We start from the raw sequence: 24,765 nt of genomic DNA, 5'->3' as shown, positions 1-24,765 counted from the left end.
GTCTAGATTGAGGACGAGAAATGGTGACTTTCATTTGAATTTTTTCAAATATCGCGAACGGCGCATGCGATAGACGAAAATCGTAAATACAAAAATTCTAGCTCTTGATGTGGTCTACAACACTCTTTAAACCAATTGGCCATATTTTTCGCGAATTTTGATTTAGTTCTAATAATTTACGCTGGAAAAGGATAATTTTCAGGGACTTTAAGATTTTTGCCCATAATTGAAAAACCCTGCATATAAGCGAAAAAATGCTTAAAATAAAAGTTGTGGAAATGGATCTTCCGCGTTAGTTGGTTAAAGAATTTTTTTGGAGAAAATAATTTTTTCCTGGAAATCAAAATATCCCAAAAATAAAATTCAAAGATTTTTAAAAAATACTTTGCGGTGTTTGATTGCGCCCAACTTTAGCGCTTTAAATATGGGTCTCGACTTCTTGTTCTCTGTCAAATCTGTTGTCGCTAGCTGCAGATTTAGGGCTGTATAGCAAGTAAAAATCTTAACTGCAAAAGTATAGGCTGTTTGCACGAGCTATATTTTGGAGTAAAACAAATTGACTTCTGAATCGCAGTCTTCTAGTTATGGTAAATTTTCATTTAAAGAGGAATCCCATTCCGTTTTTTGCGAATACTTGCCACACCCTGTACATTTTTAAAAATTGACGAAAACAACAATGTATAGCATTGGGTCTTGCTAATCTTTAAATACACGATTTTTTTTAGATCGCTTAAACCGTTTTCGGGAAATGTTTTTTTTCATAGATACATGCAAACGCGGTTTGTAAATTTTTAAAAATACTTTTCAATTTCAATTTTATGGAGAGTAGACAGAGAACAGAAAACGGAGAAACAGACAAAAAAGTTGTTTTTTTTTCGACTCTTATTTTATCTGTTAAAATGGGACTCACTCAAATCTTGCTAAGTATTTTTTAAATTTTTGATTTTTTTTGGATATTTTGACTTCTAGAAAATAATTATTATCTTGAAAACTATTAACCATAACCATTCGAGGCCATAATTTTTATGCCAGGCACTTTTTCGATGATATACAATTATAGACACAAATCAAAAATACCCTGCCTAGATATTTAAACCTTTTGCAAAATGATTCACCATTGAAAAGTTTTTAAATCATTACTAACAGAAATGGATCGATAGAGGTGAATTGTATGGCCCCCTAGGTCATGTGACTTAACACCTCTAGATTTCCTCGGCGGAGATGTTAAAAATCATTTATGTTAAAGAACGTCTAAGAAAATATTCCAAAAAACATGTGTATCCAATATTTCAGAACATTTATTATGCCATAATAATAATTAAAAATAATGTATTTACTTTTTCTATGAATTTAAAATTTGGCAGTAATTTTCACCAAAATTGCTAACTATCCGCCGCTTTTTCCTTGGTTCGAACAAAGTTATTAGCCCACTTCATTTTTTTTATCTTAACTTAACTTAACTTAACTGTTGGCTAACAGTTTCGTCATGACCCATTAATCTTTTAACAATAATCTTGCACGGGAAGGAGAGTAAATATTGGAAAATTGAGATTTACCAATTTAAAATGATACAAATATATGAGCACCGTGTAGCATAGAATTCAAATTCCGATGCATACGGGGTGTGTTCAAAAAGTAAAGAGATCACCTCAAGTTCGATCAAATTTCAAGGTTTGGTTTACTGTCAGTGAAGAGTTGAAGATATGCGCCGTTTGCAGGAAGCAATACGAAGAAAAATTGACGGATTTTGCATCACGATAATGCATCTTGTGTCTAATTTTTTGTCCAAAAACAAAACCACAAGCATGCCCCAGCTACCATGTTCACCGGATCTGGCCCCCTGCGACTTTTTCCTGTTCCCAAAACTCAAGAAACTTTGATGAGTAAATGAATACTTTTTCATGAAACTTAAAAGTGATCTTACTTTTTAAGTCATTTTCGACTAACGCTAATGTCATTTTTTTGCAAGGGTGAATGAAAACTAGTATTGTCTTACAGAAATAAAAATACTGGAAAAAGTATTTGGTTTAGTTGTGTATTATAAGTAAGTGATAGATGATTTATCTATTGATCTGTGGAGGCACCTTGGCAGAATTTTAACTGCATATCAAATAAAATGCGTAGAAAATGAATACGTCACAAGTCGGCAATAGTAAAATATGGGACACAAAATCAAGTGGAAAGTTTACATTGAACGTATGCCACTAACAAACCAAAACCAAACAGTTCATTGCAATTCATCAATCACTTCTAAGCTTTGACATCTTATTTTGACTATGATTTTTCGCTCCATTAATTAGTTGTTTACCGAATCTGCTCGTTGATAAATATTTAAGTGCGGGTGCGTGCGATGATGATCCTCGCGAGACGTTTTTATTTCGTTCAAAATTGCCAGCGACATTGCTTTAAACGATTTGGCGAAAACCTCTAATTCGACAAACAATTTTACTGCTCCGCGATAACGGTTAAAAATAAAATGGCGCCCCAGTCGACCGATTGCAAAAATGTTTTCGTTTCGTTTGGATTTTACCGCACGGATTTGGGAGCAAACCAGTCATCGCGAATATATTCATGGAAGCCTTTGAGAAGAAGGCTCTCTAAACCAAAATTATGGAAACGCTACGCCGATGATCCTTTTGTTATTTGGCCTCATAGTCAGGAATCCCTAGTAGATTTTCTTAGACCTTTAAACACTACACACCCTAACATATATTTTACCATTGAAATAGAAACTAATAACAACTTCCCATTCTTAGATATTCTTATCAATAGAAAATCAGACCTGACATTGGGTCATTGTGTTTACAGAAAGCCTACGCACACAGATCGACACCTTAATGCATTGTCACATCACCATCCCGCCCAAAAATTATAGCTTATCAACTCTCCTTACTCAGCTATTCTCTTTAATAATTTCCACACCAAAGATATTAAACAAAATACACGTCACCACAATCTTCCCATAGAAATGAAACCGAAAGCAATCCCGCACTTGCACATGTTCTAAAGAAATATAACGTCAAAACCAGATTCACCACTTAAATAAAAGACGATTTTGCGAAAGTTCCATAATGGTCCGCAGGAGCATGATAGAAAAACAACAGGTCCCTCTAGGATAAGGACATTAAAAAAACTTTATGAAGATTTGGTAAGGCTCTAAAAAATGTGATAACTTTGAGGTTTTTTTTTTATATAAGAAATTTTTACAGGCTACTGTAATACTTTTTACAAAACTTCTGGATTCCTCCTGCGTCGGTTTTTGCTGAGTCGAAATTGCTAACGTTTCGCCTGTCTACATTTCATCCTGTTGGCTTCTTTAGAGCTTGACTGAAACTGGCTCGCATTTTACTCTGTACCTGCTTACATATTGTTTGAGGGGGGCGGAGCTAAATGAGAGGCATAAACACCGTCTCGGAGGACCTCATGAAGAAGTATAACTTCAAAACCAGATTTACCATTCTCAACACTTTCGATCCGTCAAAAACGAAATTCCATTTGGGATGCCAGGAGTTTACAGCTTTTGATGCATATGCTGCAAAGAATACATTGGAGAGACCGGACGAAAAATAACAACTAGGCTCAAAGAACATCAAGGAGAGTTAAGACTAAGACAAATAAAGACATCAGCAGTTGCCGAAGACAATCACTAAACCGGACATAAAATTTTATTCGATAAAACTAAAATTCTTGCATGTAATCAATTCTTCTACCAACGAAAAATCCGAGGGTCTATAGAAATGTATAAACAACCTAACAATCTTAACCGCGACTCAGGTCTCTGCTTGCAACCAATATGGGAATCAGTCATCCAAGACGGATGCCCCTCATTTAGCTCCGCCCCCCTCAAACAATATATAAGCAGGTACAGAGTAAAATGCGAGCCAGTTGCAGTCAAGCTCTGAACAAGCCAACAGGATGAAGTTTAAAAATAATTATCAAATAATGTGAGTGTTAGGAATTATTTAAATTTAAGTTGGCATCAAGATGGACCCTATAACGTCCTTTGGACAGGTAGGCAAGCAACTATCAATCAATGGCTTGCCAACAGCTCCGATCTGAATTCTTGTGATATTTTTTGTGGGGATACTTAAAACATAAAATTTCATTTGTGTATGTTAAGATGGAACATAATTTTTTTTGAAATTTTGTTTTGGTTAGTCCCTTTTAAAATCTCCCCTTTTAAAACTTTATTAATAACAATACATAACAAACCCTAATAGTTTTTCAACTATTTTGATTTTCGTTATAATTTTTTTTGAGAGATCTTACGAAAACCTACAACTTTTATTAATTTTTAACACCTTGCGACTTATTTGAACTTTCCTTGCTTTATATCAAAAACTACTGCTAAAACGTTAGTTGGTGATGACGAAATGGCATTGTTAAGTCTTTACCTCACAACTGAGTAAATTAAATTTATTGCCGTGTCAGGAAATTAACAAAAAAAAACTTAGTAGTGATCAATTCTTCTACCAACGAAAAATCCGAGAGCCTATAGAAATCTACAAGCAACCTAACAATCAGGTCTCTACCTGTTACCAATATGAACATCAGTCATCCGAGACTGTGTTTATGTTCCTCATTTAGCTCCGCCCCTCTCAAATAATACAAAAGCGGGTACAGAGTAAAATGCGAGCCAATTTCAGTCAAGCTCTGGATGATTGGCGAAACGTCAGCAATTTCGACTCAGCAAAAACCGACGCAGGAGGAATCCAGAAGTTTTGTACAAAGCATGTATCAAGTTATTTTCTGAAATCCCTTTCCGGAAGAGTATAAAATATATAATAACCTTATAAGTGGTTTCATTCAAATTAATTACTAACCAAAACTAACCGGAATATTATCTAAGCAACTTTAAATTGGAGTTGTTCACTTTTTTTTTTGGTGGCATATCGGTTTCAATGATTATTATTCTTCGCCATTTAGAAACAGGCCTCAAACGTGTAAGATGGCGCCGGTTTTATAGAGAATTATCTGTTCATAAATAACAACAAATATCTCAGCGACAGACAACAGTGTTGCAACGAGTTATCTCGATTTCGGTTGCGTAAACTTCGGCGAACAGTAAAAACGGTCCGGAATAAAAATTTAAGTCTAGATTCGAGTGGCGCTACGAGATTTAACGTCCAATTAGCAGGCAAAAGAATTATCGGTGCGATAAGCACGAATTTATAAACAGAACCGTTTGTTTCGAATCGGATGTTTTCGCACGGCTCGAATTTTGACGTTTGCGAATTCTAACGGTCATATGCAACTCCTTTGCTAAACTTTTGACGTCGTTTATTAAATACTCGTGACGAAAATGCCGTTTACCACACTTCAAAGTAGTCTACCGCAGATTTATTTTGACCAAAACTATTTATTACCATTTTCACTGTTACTTCAAGGATACTTTTTATAGGCGCACCACCATGTGCATCCCAGAATGGTACACGTGGTCCTCTGAATAAACCTCTGTTAAGAGACAGAATTTGCTTAAAAAAATAAACTAATATGAATCTAGTGGTTGTTAGGTTGTTTATAGATTTCTTTCTATAGACTCTCGGATTTTTCGTTGGTAGGAGAATTGATTATTTCTTATTATTATTTTATGTCCGGTTTCGTGATTGGGTTCGGCAACAGCTGATGAGTTTATTTGTCTTAGTCGTAAGGCTCTTTCGTGTTCTTTGAGCGTAGTTGATATTTTTCGACCGGTCTCTTCAATATATTCTTTGCCGTATATGCGTGGAACGCTGTAAACTCCTGGCATCTCAAATGGATTTTGTCTTTGACGGAGCGAAGATGTGAAGTGGTAAATCTGGTTTTGACGTTATACTTCTTCTTCAGGTCTCTACCTGTCACCAATTTGGGAATCAGTCATCCGAGACTATGTTTACGCCGCTCATTTAGCTCCGCCCCCCTCAAAAAATATGTAAGCAGGTACAGAGGAAAATGCGAGCCAGTTTCAGTCAAGCTCTGAAGAAGCCAACAGGATGAAATGTAAACAGGCGAAACGTTGGCGATTTCGACTCAGCAAAAACCGACGCAGGAGGAATCCAAAAGTTTCGTAAAAAGTATTACAGTAGCCTGTGAAAATTTCTTATATAAAAAAACCTCAAAGTTATCACATTTTTTATAGCCTTAACAAAAAGTTTTTTTAATGTCCTTGTCCTAGAGGGACCCATTGTTTTTCTATCGTGCTCCTGCGGACCACTATGGAACTTTCGCAAAATCGTCTTTTATTTATCCCCGAATTTTAAAGTAACGACAAACTTTGATAAATATAAAAAATGTACGAGCAATAACGATTTCCAATTATATTATTCCAAGTATTTCGCACACCCTGTATGATAGACGAAACCTGAAACTCTCTATCCTCACAATTTACAAAACTGTTTGGACCAAATTTTTACAAATTTTTTTAATAATTTACAAACGGAAATTTTCAGGGTGTTTTAGATATTTTTACCCATAAATAATTAATATAATATTATATAATATATTTAATATATAATTAAATAAATTCCGGAAATGGAGGTTATGGCCCTGGATCTCCCAGGCGAGCAATGGTGATTTTCATTTTGATTTTTTGCAAATATTTCGAACAGCGTATACGGTAGACGAAAACCGCAAATACAAAAATGGTAGCTCTTGATGCGGCCTATGACACTGAACCCATTAACCATATTTTTTACGATTTTTGATTTGCGGTTAATAATTTACTCTGGAAAAGAACAATTTTCAAATTCCTTTAGATTTTTGCCTATAATTTTAAAACCTTGTATATAATCTAAAAAATGCTGAAATAAATGTTATAGTTAAAGAATTTTGCCGATAGAATGAATAGTTGTTTAGGAAAACATGTTTTTCTGGAAGCAAAAATTACCAAAATAAATTTTGGCCTGCACCTATACTTTAGTTAAAAATAATATTAAAAAAATAATCATTCTAAATATTGTGAATATCCCGTAATATAAAGAAACTACTTAAATAATATTAATGATAAACAACTTCTGTAATAATGATAACATAAATGATAAATCTGTTTCTTTGATAAATTCAGTGGCTTTAGGCAGACAGTTGAAAATAACACAGGCTCCAAAACCCTAAAAAATACTTCTGCAGTTTTCATCTCGCTAGTTTCGAAAAAGAACCGGATTTGTATAAATCAGAATCACGCTTAACTCCAATATTAAAATATTGTTTTGTAGATGTGGAGCGAAATTTTTACATTTTCAAATGTATATTTACAGATAAAAGACACAATTTCCTTTTTGCAAATTTTGTTTAAAAAACGTTGAGTTACTAATTGTTTTTATAACTGCAAAGAATAACAAACTAGTGTTTGCGAATGGTATGTATGTTTGAATGCTATTTTTTATAATTGCACTGCGAAATTCTTATATTGTGCGATTTTTTTTGTTTAATTTATATTTATTAAAATAGGTCTGTGGTGTATGTAAAAAATTCTAGGATTTCTGCAGAATGGGTTTAATTACATATAAGGAAATAGTTCTGAGCATCATTTATTTAAAATAAATAAGAACTAAAAGTTCAGATTTTCACGAAATTATATATTTTGACATGACAATTTTTTCGGCAACACCGTGTCTTTATCAAATGTCATGTCAAAATATATAATTTCGTGAAAATCTGAACTTTTAGTTCTTATTTATTTTGATATATGGATTTTCATCAAGTAAAAGCCTCCTCAGTTCAACATAATTTATTTATTTATTTGTGATGGTATCGAAGCGTATATATTTGGTGTACTTGTATTAAATCCACACAAATTTTAATCAACTCTTTAATATAATCTCTTAATACAAAATGACTTACAAAACATTTCTCGCTACTTCTAAACACTAGATATCACTTTTTATTCACTTGATAAATTTCTCCGATTCAAACGTCAATATTTTGTTCCTCAATAGTTGCTTTTCTCTGCGCTTTTTCCACCTGAACCAGCAGAGATAGAACAGCGCCATGCTGGAGCTGACCAGCACCAGTGAGAATGGCAGTTGACCCAAGGGCACCAGTACAACCACAAAGAAAGTCAGGTTCTGGATGTAAGCAGGGATACCAACCTGATACTGAAATTATGAATATGGCATCAGGAAAAACTTTACATTTTACAAAACTTCTGGATTCCTCCTGCGCCGGTTTTTGCTGAGTCGAACTTGCTGACGTTTCGCCAATCATTCTGTGGGCTTCTTGAGAGCTGGTCAGTTTCAGTTAAGCTGTAAAGAAGCCAACAGGATGATTGGCGAAACGTCAGCAAGTTCGACTCAGCAAAAACCGACGCAGGAGGAATCCAGAAGTTTCGTAAAAAGTATTACAGTAGAATGTGGAAGTTCCTTTGAAAAATTTAATTGTCTTTATATGATTTAATTTCACAATTTCAATAACAGATCAAGGGTAAACAAAACTAATTTTTGTGCTTATTTGCCCCCTTGATTACCTAATTATACACCTAAATAGGCTGAACTGCAAGACATAAAACATTATTACAATACAAAAAAGAGGAAAAACAAACATGTTTAAATAACAAAGAGGCAACAAATTTTTCCTAGATGATGTTACCATCATTAGGTGCTAATTTTTCAAAGAAACTCCCACAGGCAACTGTAACACTATTTACAAAACTTCGCCAATCGTCCTGTTGACTGTGAAAACTGTTTAACTGCTTAACAGTTTCAGATAAGCTCTGAAGAAACCAACAGGATGAACGTGAGCAAGTTCGACTCGACAACAACCGAAGCTTTTAAGAAAACTTAATCTTAATCTTAAAAAAATTATTCCATCTGTAAGTCTCGAAGCAATAAACAAGGAAACGGAATATTAGAAAAAGATAATATATACATACAAAAATAAATAACAAAAGACAAGGTGGAGAATGTCAAAAATAAAAAGACTAAGATTTACACGCATGATTTGTTTGTTTTCAAAATCAAATTTGAAGAAGAAGAAACATTTTATTAACCACATATTGTACAATAATAATACAATGGCAGCCTATCAATATAAGGTAAAATACAAAAACAAAATGTAAAAAGTATATAGGTGTAAAACAAACGTATTTTATAAATAACACAGAGTATAAAAGTCGTACAGAAAGTGCAAGAAGATGCTATGATTTTCACGCATTTCAGTAAGCCATGGATTTTAATTTAGTTTTTTTATTTTGATGGAATACTCGTCCACACTATAGAAACAATTTTCAATAAGCAACGCTTTAATATTTGTTTTGAACACCTCAAAAGCCATATGTCTGTACCTATCTGGAAGCATATTGTACAAGTTAATGTTTAAAGAATTTTTGCCTGATGTAACGAAGTCTTTGCTTTGGAACTCTTATAAGATTTTTTGCACGTGTTGGATAACTATGAGAAACACCTTCAAGTATGTTTGTGAATTTCTAAAAGATTATGGAGAATACAGATACAGGGCATTGTCATTATCCTATATTTTTTAAAATATGGAGTACAGTGTTCATTGTGCTTAGCCCCAGTAAGAATTCTTATAGCCCTTTTCTGTTTCCTGAATATTTGAACAGCATTGACAGAGTTTCCCCATAATATTGTTCCATATGATATGTATCTAATAAATAAGATTCTGTTAGCTCAAGGGTTCTGCCGCGAAATCCATACCTAAACAGCTTCTGTTTAAGAAGATCGTGTGAGATACACTCGAAGGCTTTGCTAAGGTCACACATTGTCAACCCCACCCGACTTTCAGTCTCAAGGCCCACCACCACATCTCCCACTACTTTACTTATCGCTTGTATGGTAGAGCGCCCCTCCCTAAATCCAAACTGCTCATTCCCAAAGATATCCTGCTGCTCAAAAAAATTAACAATTTGTGGTTTTATAACTGATCATTATTATTATTATTGTATCGAGTGCTAACTTCTTATCATAAATTGATCTATGAGAAACGTTAAAAATATTGTTCCAAAATCTTAGGTAACACGCTTTTAATATTTTGGGTATCTTGGGGCACCAAAAAATTTCTTATTAATATTGTGAAAGAACCCAAACGTTATATATAATATATATAGTATATATATAGTAACTTTTTTATCAAATTTCCGAATTGAATAATTGAAAAACCTTTGTGGGTGGGCGTTTTCTAATTGAGGAAGCTGTTTTTGGGTTCATTTTAAGAAACTTAAGAAAACTGTATATGAATATTTGTCCTAAACGTCTTAACTTTTGAGATACTGAGCGAGGCATAAAATGTTGAACTTGTTTCTCAGTCATCATAATCCCCTTAATGACTTGCGATTTATAGCCTAACCAAGTAGCTGAAGCATTTTCTAAACCAAATTTTGCGTAATACTTACGTATTCTATCCAACATAGCGGCACGGTCAAATCACTAAACCGTTGGATCTTCTCACCGAATCCCCAGAACTTTTTCATAACCAAGTTGATCTGAGACCTCGCCTTACCTTGTAGAGGTATGCCTGTGAACTGGGGTAAATTATAATTTGTATTGGGATCATTGGGTGGATAATATACTAACTGGCTCTAATATTACATAGGACCCGTGTTTGTCTTCATCCGGCTGCAAGCCTTCCACGTAGCTTTTTACGACATCATCCGCGTAGAGATAATGCGGAAAACTGGCTGCCATCGGATACCCTACAATCCAGTTTTGGTTAGTTTTGCTTGGTTTTGGTTAGTTTCGGATAGTTTTGGTTCATTTTGGATATTTTTAGTTAGTTTTGGTTAGTTTCGATTAGTTTTGGTTAGTTTTTTTAGTTTCGGTTAGTTTCGGCTAGTTTCGGTTAGTTTTGGTTAGTTTCATTTAGTTTTGGTTAGGTTTGATTAGTTTTGCTTAGTTTTGTTTAGTTGGCGTGATTAGATTAGATTTTTATTGGATTTTTACCGAAATAACACGAAGAAACGTCCGCCAACCCATTGGGCAAAGGATCTCCGACTCCTTTGTAGCAGTCCTTGTGGCTAGGCTGCGTTCTATTGTACGTAAACGGATCAAGCACATATCTGAATGCTTTTACCCCGTACAAATATTGTTCGTCTAAAAATTGGGGATTTTTGAAAACGTTTTACCACAGAACCAAAATGTAAAAGAAGACGCTGCCCCTCCACCGATTCATAAAACATTAGTCAAAATGCCCGATTTTCTTATGTTATTATTTTTTTCTGAAATATCTCACAAAAAGCTTCAACTTTGATTAAGTATCGTCGGTATACAAGAGAAAGTGACCAGGTCCATTAGTAATAGCTTTGAGCTATTAATATTTGAAGATTTATGAACAAATATAAAATTCAATTATTTGTTGTAAGTTTATTCTAGTGGAAATACATATTGAATAGGTTTTGGTAAATCTACTGCAATAGTATTATTTCATTATAGTCATAGTTTATTATAGTCATATTATTTTTCTATTCGAAAGAAATTTGGACTTGGTCACTTTTTCATGAATATAAAATCAATTATTTCTTGTAAGTTTATTTTAGTGGAAATACATATTGAAAGTAGGTTTGTGTTAATCTACTACCATAATAAAAAAAAATGTATTGTTTCATTAGTCATAATATAACTAACCCTATTATTTTCCTATTCGAAGGAAATTAAGGTCAATTTTTTCACCTAACATTTATTAACTCTTTAAATAACAATAATAATTGCTAATAACAAAAATTAAGTAGCATAAAATAGTCCTAACATTATACTTCATCACTGCTTTCGTCTTGTGCAGGGCATTTGTCTTTTATGGAATTATTACTTAGTAAGTTCATGTACCAGCCATGATGCTCATTGGGAATAACTCCAATTCGGAAAAGTGTAACTAAGTCATTCTTTTTGGTATGTAGATAACATTACTTTGTAAACAATACCGTTTGTTTTTTATCTTATGTTTGTGCCTGTTGAAAATATTCAGGGGCTTTCAAAACTATGAAAGCTTATTAATTTGAAGTATATTTTGCTTTTCTCAGCTTTTGGTTGGTATTGTGTGGAAACATTCGAACAACTTACTTCTGCAGTCAAAAAAATTGAAGAAAAAAGTATTTGAATATTCCTGATGGACTATCACAGTAGCAGTTGCATAATAAGCTCTTTTAATGGAAACTAATTTTTAACGGATTGTGAAAATGACTTTTTTAAATTTCATTAATTCCTGTTAGTTAAAATCACATTTACAGGTAAAAAAGTCGATTTGTGGCTTAACGATAATACTTATCGACTTAAAACAAGTGTAACAGTTTTTGAGGATTTGCGATTCTGCTTAAGGCTAAATAAATAAAATACAGTAAAAATTTTAAAAAAAATTTCTAGTTCTTCTAATGTATATCCAATTTGACAGTCCGTCCCAAACGATCTGTCCTTTATATCACATCACATAATAAATAAGGCACACGTAAGAACACCTACCGTTGTATAGAAGCTCCGCGACTTTGCACAGGGTTTTCCTCCAGTACTTTATCGTGTAATTTTTGCTTAAGTATTGAGGATAGCTGACGCCCTCTGACGCGTTCTCGTATTTGTTTTCGCATTTTCTCGAATTTGGCAAATTGTCGGAGCCGTCGTATCTGTCGATGGTGAAGAATTTGCCGTGGCCATGTTTCGATCCGATGAAAACAGTAACGTTGTCGATGAAATTCGAGTATATCTGTAATCGAACTTAAATAGAAGTTTTCCTAACATCGGAGGGGGAATTTGGTTACCCTGTCCAAGATTCCAACGTTCGTTGTCGGAACTAAACTGGGGGCAATTTTTTGAGCAGGCATCAATACGGGATCGGTCATGTTCCACAAGAAGTTGTGTATGGTGGTCTTCACTAGAGGTTGAGCGTTGTAAGTCCTTATCATAATGTTTATCCCGAGTTTGACTATCATCGAAGCGTCGTAGAAATATGCTGGCATGAGCTAGAAGATATTTCTTTATAAAAATATGATTACGATGATGTTTAGATGCTTCTAGATTATTCCTCCACAAACGGGTGGATTTCCCGGGCTGAGTACTTGAGTGCTTATTAATTATATACAGAGAATATTGTTTTTTATTTATTTACAGTTTATTTTATTGATTCAGTTGTTCAAATTGTTTGAAGTGGAATAATGTGACCATAAATATAGTGCATTCATTGCTATGACGTTATGTCTTGTGTGAATATCGATTAACAACATTTTTCTTATTGTAATCATTTGAAGGTTCCTGTTTTTTAACACATGCGATGACCGTGGAATGAAGCACATGTTCCCCTGTTAGAAGAAGACGTGGAAAACAACGCAGAACTTGAAGACGAAGTGGAGATGTTAGTCTAACCTAATCACAATTTAGAAGACGATCTACCTCAGCAAATAAAAAAAGGTCCATCTGTCTTCGGATGCTAAACAAATTGTATTGGATGTTTAAAACATGACCAAAGTTGTGAAGTCAACTGTAAGAAAAATTGTTGCACACTCAAGAAGAAAGTGAGAGAAGAAATTTCGAGTGTGTAGTGTATTTAGACGAAATATGAAAAAAAAAATGGTATCATTGTAAATTTAACCCGATTAAGATGATTTGGTCTGAATTGAAAGCACATATAAGAAGCAATTACACTGCACCAAAAATTAGTGATTGTACCGTAAACGTAATTCGGTAAGAGATAGCTAAAATCTCAGTACAAAGCTGGAATAACTGTGAAAATAGAGTAATAAAGAAAATATTTATTTAGATTAGTGGCGGAATTGATCATATTTATTTAATACATATTTAATATTTTGTATATTAATAATGCTAGTTTGTGGAAATGTAATGAAATAGAATTGTACAAAGTGTTACTTTGTACAATTTTTTTTATATTCCGCTTGTTAGTGAAGATAGATAAATTCCTAGGACGGTCCTGGAATAGTTACGAGTAAGGGGCTGCGGTTTTGGAAAAATAAACATTAGGCAAAAGTTAATCACAGGGTGGATTGTAAGAGCAGTATATTTCTGGTTTAAGTATAACTCAGCTAACAGCCTCATCCACAATTCTGGATCTGTTTTCAGTCTTCCCCATAAAAAGTAATCTAGGAAGGAAATAAGGTATGTGATTTTGCTGGCCAACTAATGTCCCATATAATTGCGGTATAAGTTACCAAAATAATAAGTTTTGGAATAAGGAGAGACGTTTTAATTCGGTAAAATTGAAAACATCAACTTCAGCAACTAACCAAAAACGTACTTTAATGGGAACTATACGAGAGCCATTTGCTGCAAGAAGAAAAAGAAGCGGGACAAGTCCTCTCTGTTTTCCATTACAAACGTGATAGAAGACGCTGTAATAAATATAAAACTTGCTTTGTATTCATTATTTCGCTTGTATTAGTTTAATCGAGTCCTCGTAGGTTCTTTTGTAAAAGCATGTAAAAGAGTTTCTAAGAACTAACTAACTAAATCCTCTATTTTTTGCGTTTCTCGTATCTTTTCTTTTTTGGATTTTTCGAATTCTAATAATCATATGAAATTATGTACCCATTCTTATATTTTACATTTCTTTACCCTCTGTTAGCCTAATAGATCCCCTGCAATTTATGGCACTTATCTTTGGAACTCGAAAAATATAAAATTTGCTTGCGTAAATTTGGACTTATAGTTTACTGTATTTTCACCAGTTTTTCCGTCGAGACTACTAACGTTTTTATTTGAAATAAAACACCCTGTAATGCTGATTGGGACCTTTGAAAGAGGAGTTGCACGATTTGTAGGGTATTTCAGTCTTGTTCCAAATTTTCATGCATATACCAAAAATACTTTCTTGTTTTTTTTGCGGCTTTTAATAATGTATGTGTCTTCCCTTTGGAGAGCTATTTATAATTTCCTACTGAAAACGCGAAATAAAAAATATGTACGCAAGTGAATACGGCTATAATAAATCTTACCAATACTGCTAAGTTGGGTACTACTATGCTATCGTTTAAACTAATGGTGTTCATCTCTGGCAGGAAGATGGCTGTCCTGTTGGCCGTGTAAGTAAAAGTCCCATTTTCATTGAAAATGGGATTGCTGTGCGTTAGTTTTTCCCTGAAAACGAAATTGTTATATCTCATATACGGGATCGCTCAAAATTGCGATATTTTTTGGAAAATTCGTAATGTCTATATTACTTGTTTCTCCCTATTAATTTATTAGATTTTAAATTTTAACTGTTTAACTTCCCGTTTTCTTTCTCCCGTTTGTAAAATTAAATTTAATTAAAATCAGTAATTGTCATTTAAAAAAAAAACTTCTTTTTGTATATTTATCTTGATGTGCGAATGAATAGTTTTTTCTTATCACTTGCATTCATAAATTAATCATCTATTCTTATCTAATAAATTGTATATCTATTCTCGATATAAAATATCATTGTCGAAAGTAAAATTTGACTTTTACGCTCTCTTGCGTGTGTACAAATAAAACCATCCACTATACGATCTGGACAAAAAAAAGTTTCTTGGCCTTCCCTGACGATTTAAAATAATATAATTTTGTTGATACAGGGTGTCCCAAAAGAGTCCCCCTCCCCGACATCAATTTTGTTATTTTAAATGAAACGCCCTATATATTTTGACATTATTTGAATTCAGGTTTACATGCTGTCTAACTAAGGTTACAGATTTGAATAAATAAATCTATAAAAAAGAAGTTAACTAAATAAATAAATTCGGTCAACATAGTTTAGTTGAAACTGTTCATCTCAAAATGCTCAATTCATCTGGCATCAAAACAACAAACAAATATCAAAATATTTAAGAAGGTAGTTTGCTATGACTTCACAATCATTTTTTTTACGCATTAACGTATAAACAAACATTGACATTTCTACTTGTTTTTGTTGTTCTTCATATTTCTATTTCAAAAGTTCATAGTTGTCAAGTTTTTTGTTAGTATATATTTTATTTGTATTTTAGATAAGTTATAATTTTTTGGTTAACTTAAACTTTCATAATTTCTTTTTTTTTTAGGTATTTTTAATCAAACTAGATAATGAATTATTAAATGTTTCTTTAAATATGAATTCTGAAGTTTTATTAAGTCTGCGAAAACGTGTGGTATAGAGTCTTTTTTCAAAATTTCCACGTATTGTTAGCAATAAGTTTTATTTGTAAATCTGGCGTATTATATCTTTAAAAGAAGTAGTCTCATGTCTTTGCTATTTAAAAATACAATCAAAATTCTATATAGCAAAATTAAAGGGACTGCTTTTCTTTTCGCATACGTGTTCTGTAATATTTAATTATTTTATATACATATTTTAACATCTCCTTAGTAACATTTTATATAAATATTTAAGAATTACATTTAATGTATCAAATAATGGGTCATTTTCTTTTGAATTCTTTTTGGTTTGTATTTTCACCATTTCTTCGAGAGGAACATCTTCATACCATACCACACCATGATACTAGGAGCTTAACTGAATATAGGGCTTGTTGAATGGCTGGTGGTGGTCTCCGATCAACTTCTTCATCTTCTTCTTCTTCTTGGCGCTCTTCCTCACCCTTCCTTAATTAGTCCTGCATGACGATAGAAGTGTTCAATTGTTTCTGCTGCCACCTCTTTCCAAGCTTTACTAATAACGTTGACTGCATCTAGCATATTAATGGAAAATTTGTCTTCGGATTCGATCATTTCCATTAAAATGTTTTTCCTGTATCGACTCTTAAGACATTTTATTGCGCTCTAGTTCATCGGCTGTAATACACTTGTTGTTTTGGCTGGAAGAAATGCCATTCAATATTCCGTAGATTTGGAATATGGAGATGTGCAGGGCAGTTATCTAAGAGAATTAATATTTTCCTCCCCTTTAATTCTGAATCCCATTTCCGTATCTCACCAGCCAATGCTCGATGTTCTTAAAACATCGTAGGTTAGTTGATTTTCCAATCACGACTAGCTTTCTTTTTTCTCTCCCACTCATATTGGCTGATACTAACACTGTTATACGTTCTTTAAAAAGTTTTCCACCCACATACTTTTCGCTTCGAACTTTAACAGTTTTATCTTGCGCCATTTTGTAAAAAATACCAGTTTCGTCAGCATTAAAAATGTCGTCAGCGGGATACTTTTCTGCTAGTTTTGGCCACGTCTTCTCCAGCCAATCGTTGGTGACGCTTCTATCGACATCACGGGATTCGCCACTTATCTATCCCTAATTTATACGATGTCTTTGATTGAATTTTTCTTCCTTCCGAAGCCTTGAAATCGATAATGCCAAGCTGTTCAGCAAACCTTTCTGCTTTTAGTTTTAGGATAGGTCCAGAGAGTGGTACATTTTTAAGACGTTGCTGTTGGAATCACTGCAACATTGCTCGATCCAAATATTCAAACTTTGGTTTTCTTAGTTTTTTACTAGATCTGCCTGCTGCTTCAGCCTATCGAACGCTTTGTTGTAGTTTATAAAACAGATATAGGTAGCGACATTAAACTCCTGTGATTTTTTTGTTATTTGCCTGATATTAAGGAATCGCTCTCTGGTGCCATGACCAGGAACAAACCCGGACTGTTCTTCGGGTATCTCGGGCAGTACCTTGAGTCTCTCCAGAGTTAGCTGTAGCATTATCTTACATAGAGGTTCTCCAGTCCCCTGGTCATGTACATGTATACCATTAGACCTGTCTCTTCTGTAGCGGTGATCATTTCAAGTGTTATGTTAGCGACACCCGGAGATTTATGTGTTGCAAGTTTGTTAAGGCCTGCTTCGACTTCTGCTTTTAAGACGGCGGGTTCAGGATCTAAAACATCCTCCTCTGCTATATCTTCCGTTGCTTCCGAATGAGCCATGAGTTGCTGACAATATGATCTCTATTGTTGCTATATTTTATTTGTTTCCGTTATGATTATTCCATCTTCCGATCTTATACTATTGTGGTTTGGGGAGAATTTTTGCTTTATTTGTTTGATCTTCATAAACAGATTTGTCTGGTCTCAATTTTGTTCCCATGTGCTTCGATTTCTTGGCATATATTGTTTAGATATTAGTTTTTCTCGTCGTTTAATCTTTTTTTGGAGCTTACCATATTCCTTTATAGTTGCTTCCTTCGTTACTCCTTTAGATTTTAGCTCATTTCTTGTTTGAACTTCTAGAATTGATATCTGAATAAAAATATAGCGTGTTCCATTTGAAAATATTGAGATTTTGTATAAGCTGAAGCCCATCTGTCAAACTGATTGAGTAGAGCATCATTTCCTTAGTCTGTGGTTAAATTTTCGTTATAATTCCTGGATCAGTAGCGTCACAACCTAATTTTATACGGGGCAATCAAAATATGAAAAAAGGACACATAACCTCAATTTTTTATTTATTTTAACCAACGATTCAAAAAAAAGTCGAAATATACAGGGCGTACCATTTAAAATAACAAAGATGATAGCGGGGGGGGCCACTTTTGACACACCCTGTATCAACAAAATTATAATATTTTAAATCTTTAAAAAAACTTTTGTAGGAAACCATTTTTCGTATCTTTTATGGGTATATTCGTTCCGAAAGACAAGACCACTACCTACCTGTATATTAAAGGTCCGATTTCTTTGATTCGAAGTTTTTTATCAGTGCCGTTTAGGAACCTTTCGGAATTCGTGACGTTGAAAACGTAAACTTTCATTAAGACCTCGTCCGGAGGATGTAACCACCATTCGTAAGCTGGAAAACCTGCGGACAGACCAAAAACATTTAAATTTGACTTATTGAATGACCCTCGTATTTAGTGAACAGCGAAATAAACGATCTACTTAATTAATTTACAGCCAACTATGAAGAAAACCAAAAACCACAACAACATTTTCTGTTTTCAATTGTAATCGATCAATCTCGTTGCTGACGTGGCAGCAAATCGCTTCTGAAATCTAAGGGACTGATTGGCCATAATGGTCGCTACATATTAGTTCTAAAGGATTAGAAACTATTTATTAATGTATTGATTTATTTAATCAAATTCACAACCCAAAAAAGGGGAAACTCGTATCGTCAGAAAGAAACATACATAAATACATTACAGAAACGGTACACAATAATACGCAATATCAAATTTCTTTCATTCACACCACTTATTCCCTGCCTCAGCAATCATTCATCCGTTCTACCAGTTGTTCTGAATGAACTCTTCCAACGAGTATATTATTTTTATTATTAATTTGCTTTCAAAATAAATAAGAACTAAAAGTTCAGATTTTCGACAACCCCGTGTCTTTGTCAAGTGTAATATTTACAAACTAATTGCTACTAAATATACCGAAAAATGACAACAAAAACCTTAATTAATGTTCAAAATAAATAAGAATTAAAAGTTCAGATTTTCACGAAATTATATATTTTTACATGACGATTGTTTCGACAACAAAATCAACAACAAACATTTGATAAAGACACGGTGTTGTCGAAACAATAGTCATGTCAAAATATATATAATTTCGTGAAAATCTGAACTTTTAGTTCTTATTTATTTTGATAAATGGATTTTCATCAAGTAAAAGCCACCTCAGTTCAATAATTAATGTTGTTGTGATAATTTAAGTTTAATAATGGAGAGGTATTTAAATCTAATTAATCCTTAAGCAATATATTTGAATGTCTCATTTTGTAAATTTCAATGGCTTCCAATAATTTTAATTTTCTACTCTTTGTGGCTGTACGTAAAATATCAAAATTGTCGTCAAAAATGGTTTTTCTGTATTTAAGTGTGTAGCATAATTAGAATCTAAATTAAATTAAATTAAACGCTCTTTTATGTTCCTTAATGGGTTTCTTAAAGGATCTACCTATTTGTGCAATATAAATTTTAGGACAAGATCCGCATTTCAACCTGTAGACATCTAATTTTTGAGATTTTGCTTTCCTATTGTGTTGTTAGTTTTAAAAGCTATTTTTAAACCACATTTTGACAAATGTTTTGAACCTTTTTAAGAAGTCTGTTTATAAAAGAGTTTAATGCAGCCATTTCGTGTGTATAAGGGTGATTTGAGCTGTTATGTATGACTGTGTCCGTGTGTGAAGGTTTATGGTAATTGGAAAAATCTAATTTGTTTTGCGTTTTGAATTTTATACGATTATGTAATGAGTTAATGTAATTTAAAAAGAATTCAATTTTCTGTCCGTTCCAACAAAGCAAGCCAAGATATTATCCACGTATCTATACCACCATAGAAAACTTTTACTTAAGGAATGTTCTAGTATGATATTTTCCAAATTATCCATAGAAATCTCGGCTAACAAAGGACTAAGTGGGTTTCCCATAATCAAACCTTCCTTAGAGATGCAAATCATTAAACTATTAAATTCAAAATAATTTTGGTCTCAAGATACTATTAAGCAATCTAATAAATCTTGTTTCACCAATGGGTTAACCTGTTTCCGAGTGAAAGTGAAATCTATCTCCAAACTGGGAAATAAGATTTGTACATAAAAAGACAAAAACTAAAGTTTGACAAATTAATTTCTAATACAAAAATAACTAACAGCATGCCAGTTATTACAAATAAGTGTATTGCTTAACGATCAATTAGATTTAAATACCTCTATATATATATATATATATATATATATATATATATATATATATATATATATATATATATATATATATATATATATATATATATATATATATATATATATTCTCACGTATTGATTCACGGATGGAAAAATGTGATGACACTATATTCCGGGATATCATCCGTTCGCTCGTTGAACTCCGACTGGAATCCTGCATCCGACTGGAATCCTGCAAATCTTGCATCCGACTGGAATCCTGCAGACGTTTCGCCAAAATCTCTGAGTGTTCGAAGTGTTTTCGGAGCGCGAGCATTGAAGATGCCAAGTGAGATTTTGGCGAAACGTCTGCAGGATTCCAGTCGGATGCAAGATTTGCAGGATTCCAGTCGGATGCAGGATTCCAGTCGGAGGTCAACGAGCGAACGGATGATATCCCGGAATATAGTGTCATCATATATATATATATATATATATATATATATATATATATATATATATATATATATATATATATATATATATATATATATATATATATATATATATATATATATATATATATATATATATATATATATATATATATATATATATATATATATATATATATATATATATATATATATATATATACGGTGTTGTCGAGACAATTGTCATGTGAGAATATATATATATATATAACTTCGTGAAAATCTGAAGTGTTGGTTCTTATTTATTTTGTGATCTAGTATTATTAAGGTATCTAGAGGAAAAGGTAGTGTTTTTAAATGTTATTATATTATTTATTTAAATTTTAATTGTGCCTTAGTTTTACCTTGACATAATCACGGTCGAAATTAGGTAAACATAACGTAGTAGTTGCATTAAAAATACATTGTTGTAATACAAACCCGGTATCATTTTAATCCTTTGGTCCATAAAAGTTTGAAACGGGATGTATACCAGCGACTCTATGCCCCAGGAGAACAGCAAAAATGCGGAGGCCATTAAGCAAAACGTACCTAAGAAACAAATTCACACATATGATAAGTAGGCTATGGATCGATTATTGCTTGATTATTGACCGAACCAACTTCTAAACGCGAAATCACGTCTCGAAAAAATAAATTAGAATAGAAGCAAAGCAACAATTTACGCCAGTTCGCTCATAAATCATATTATTATTGTTAAAATCCTGCATAAATTTACAACCGTTAAGGATTGCAAATTGCTTTGGGAATGGCGACTTACGTGCAACGCTTTCCTTTGTGTTTCCTGCGTTGGCTATTGTTTAATTGCAATTATGTTCAAAGGTAATGCCGGGTCTCAGAAGTGTACCATTTTTGGTACTTAATTATTCGATCATATTTATTTTGGGAATTGGATTGTTAAACGCTTAAATTTTAGTTCCGTACGTCAATTCACAGTACTTAGAGATTTGTTATCGCTAAACGTTTAGAAATAAAAGTTATGCTTTAATATAAAAACAGGGTCCAAGAAGTTTTTTTGTCGCCAATACCGTCGCCAATGATCCAAAATCCAAATCCAAATGTTGAAATTTTTCATATTAACCAAGATTTTTAATTTTTTAAGTAGAACACGCATATTAAACACTTAGAAATTCAAAAAAATTAGAATGGGCATATTAAATTTTTACTATGAGGGTTTGATTATTGTTTAGAAGTTGGTTCCTTAATTATTAATGAATTTCGTTTTAAATGTCCCCCTCCGACATTAACACTTAAGAATTTTATTAAAAAATAAAAATTAGCCAAAGCATTGCTAATTATAAAACCTAATAATATTAATATTATGGACTAATAACTACTTTATAACTACGCAGTTCCAGTTTCGAAATTAGTGAAAAAATCTAACCATAACTAACAGAAGAAAAAAGTTTTCTTGTTTCTACCGCAAAACGTTAATAAGAATTGTTGTATGAGGTGATTGAATGAGGTTAAATCGTTTACTAGAGGGTACTTTGTGATATCATTCTAATCGTTTATCCTTCTTTGAATTAAGTGCTTGCGTAGAATACCTACTAATTGCATGCTGGTGTTAACTAACAATTTTTTTTTAATGAAAAATTTTAATTTATTTGGATATATATCCGGACCTCTAGCCGGCTCTGACGTCTCAACGCCTGAGAATCCAACCAAGTTAAAAAAGGATTCCAAGAATTTCTCTGAGCAAGAAATATATGAAGATATCCTTAGTTATATATGGAGTGTTTCTCAGCAACCACTGTTATATTTATCGAACTGAGGTGGCTTTTACTTGATGAAAATCCATTTAACAAAATAAATAAGAATTTACTATATACTATACTATATATACCGAAAAATGACAACAAACCCTTAATTAATGTTGTTGTGAGAATTTAAGTTTAATAATGGAGATGTATTTAAATCTAAATTATCGTTAAGCAATACATTTGAACGTCTCATTTTGTTACTCTCCATGGCTTCCAATAAATTAAATTTTCTACTTTTGGAGGCTGTATGTAAAATATCGGGCCAGACGAAATGAATGAACGAAGAACGAAGACACGAGTACAGAAAACGGGATACAAACAACATTTATGTAAAGGTAATACATTCTGAGTTGTCTCATAGACTTAATCCCCTAGAATTGGACACATTTGATTATAGACTTCGAACAGACATTTCATCTATCATTCATAAAAAGTTTCTTAGACAAAAACTAAAGTTAGGCAAATTAATTTCTAATACAAAAATATCTAACAGCAAGCCAGTTATTACAAAGAATACCGACCACCAATTTTACAGCAGGTTCATAAACTTAACAGACACAACATTTTCTGAAAATGAAATTGAATTTCTGGAAAAAGGATTAAAATTTAATTTACAGCACTCGAACATTAATGGAGAATTAGACTGTTTAGGGATCGAGTGTGAATTAGCAATTAATTAACGATTCTAATTTAAACAAACATCTATTAGCGAATATAATAAACTCTCAACTAATATATATATATATATACATATATATATATATATATATATATATATATATATATATATATATATATATATATATATATATATATATATATATATATATATATATATATATATATATATATATATATATATATATATATATATATATATAGCTTCTGAAAATAACATATTATGGATGTAATTACTAACTCCACACTATGTAGTGACGAAGACAAGTATTTTTTAACAATTACGAATCCACAACCGTCGAAATTATATTCTTTTTCTATTCACTTTTCCATTTACCATAAACCTTCACACACGGACACAGTCATACATAACAACTTAAATCACCCTTATACACACAAAATGGCTGCATTTTACTCTTGTATACACAGACTTCTTAACACGCCACTCTCAACAGAAAATTACAACAAAGAACTTAATATCATTAAACAAATTGCACCGAACAACGGCTACAATCCGTCCATTATCGATATAATAATAAATAAAAAACAAATCCAGACACTAGTAAACTCTATTTATCTGAAACCTAATATAGAACACGAATAATTTAAAACCATTACATACATAGGAAAACCCAACGAAAAAGTTTCAAAACATTTATCAAAATGCGGTTTAAAAATAGCTTTCATAACTAACAACACAATAGGAAATTTTTTAAAAAAACAATAAAAAGAAGTGTCCAAAATTTCAAAAATCAGGTGTCTACAGGGCGAAATGCGGATCTGGTCCTAACATTTATATTGGGCAAACATGTAGATGCTTCCAGAAACGCATTAACGAATATAGAAAAGCGTTTAAAAACAATAGTCTAGATTCTAATTATGCTATACACTTAAACACGGAAAAGGACATTTTTGACGAGAATTTTGATATTTTACATACAGCCAGAAAAAGTAAACAATTAAATTTATTGGAAGCCATGGAGATTAACAAAATGAGACATTCAAATGTATTGCTTAACGATCAATTAGAATTAAATACCTCTTCATTATTAAACTTAAATTCTCACAACACCATCAATTAAGGTTTTATTGTCATTTTTCGGTATATATAGTAGCAGGTAGTTAGTTCTTATTTATTTAGTTATATTTATAATCAGAACTTGAACTTGATGACTTAGTAAGAGGCTTAGGTTTACGGAATTGTCAGGCAATATGAGTATAAATCTACACGTTTCACACTCACAACTGAACTGCTTTCCCAAATCCCGTGGGTGAGGAGCAAGGTAAGGGGTTCCACCAACATATAAGATAAGTAGATATGAAATGGAATATCAAATCGCAATCAACTGTCAAAAGTAAAAAAAATGTTGTGACTAATCATTGCGTTTGCAATATGTCTCCAA

General features: G+C 32.6%; 1 protein-coding gene across 3 annotated transcripts in view; it reads right to left on the bottom strand.

Moving 5' to 3' along the window:
• Nucleotides 1–7,772: 7,772 nt before the first annotated feature.
• Nucleotides 7,773–24,765, bottom strand: part of LOC132706801 (scavenger receptor class B member 1-like) — a 37,053-nt gene continuing 20,060 nt past the window's right edge. For 2 of the 3 annotated variants that reach the window (XM_060678345.1, XM_060678346.1), the window contains 9 exons: nucleotides 21,342–21,452; nucleotides 18,468–18,612; nucleotides 14,858–14,999; nucleotides 12,674–12,874; nucleotides 12,381–12,618; nucleotides 10,872–11,021; nucleotides 10,506–10,624; nucleotides 10,325–10,453; nucleotides 7,773–8,072 (listed from right to left, as the gene is read on the bottom strand). In XM_060678345.1, coding sequence (XP_060534328.1) covers nucleotides 7,863–8,072; nucleotides 10,325–10,453; nucleotides 10,506–10,624; nucleotides 10,872–11,021; nucleotides 12,381–12,618; nucleotides 12,674–12,874; nucleotides 14,858–14,999; nucleotides 18,468–18,612; nucleotides 21,342–21,452 — 1,445 coding nt within the window. In that variant the 3' untranslated portion in view covers nucleotides 7,773–7,862. The remainder of the gene's footprint in view (nucleotides 8,073–10,324; nucleotides 10,454–10,505; nucleotides 10,625–10,871; nucleotides 11,022–12,380; nucleotides 12,619–12,673; nucleotides 12,875–14,857; nucleotides 15,000–18,467; nucleotides 18,613–21,341; nucleotides 21,453–24,765) is intronic. The other variant, XR_009619648.1, reaches the window with a different exon arrangement.

Source organism: Cylas formicarius, unplaced genomic scaffold, assembly GCF_029955315.1.
Source record: "Cylas formicarius isolate icCylForm1 unplaced genomic scaffold, icCylForm1.1 PGA_scaffold_8__14_contigs__length_24414737, whole genome shotgun sequence".
Lineage (NCBI taxonomy): Eukaryota > Metazoa > Arthropoda > Insecta > Coleoptera > Brentidae > Cylas > Cylas formicarius.
This window is presented reverse-complemented; position numbering and strand designations above follow the sequence as displayed.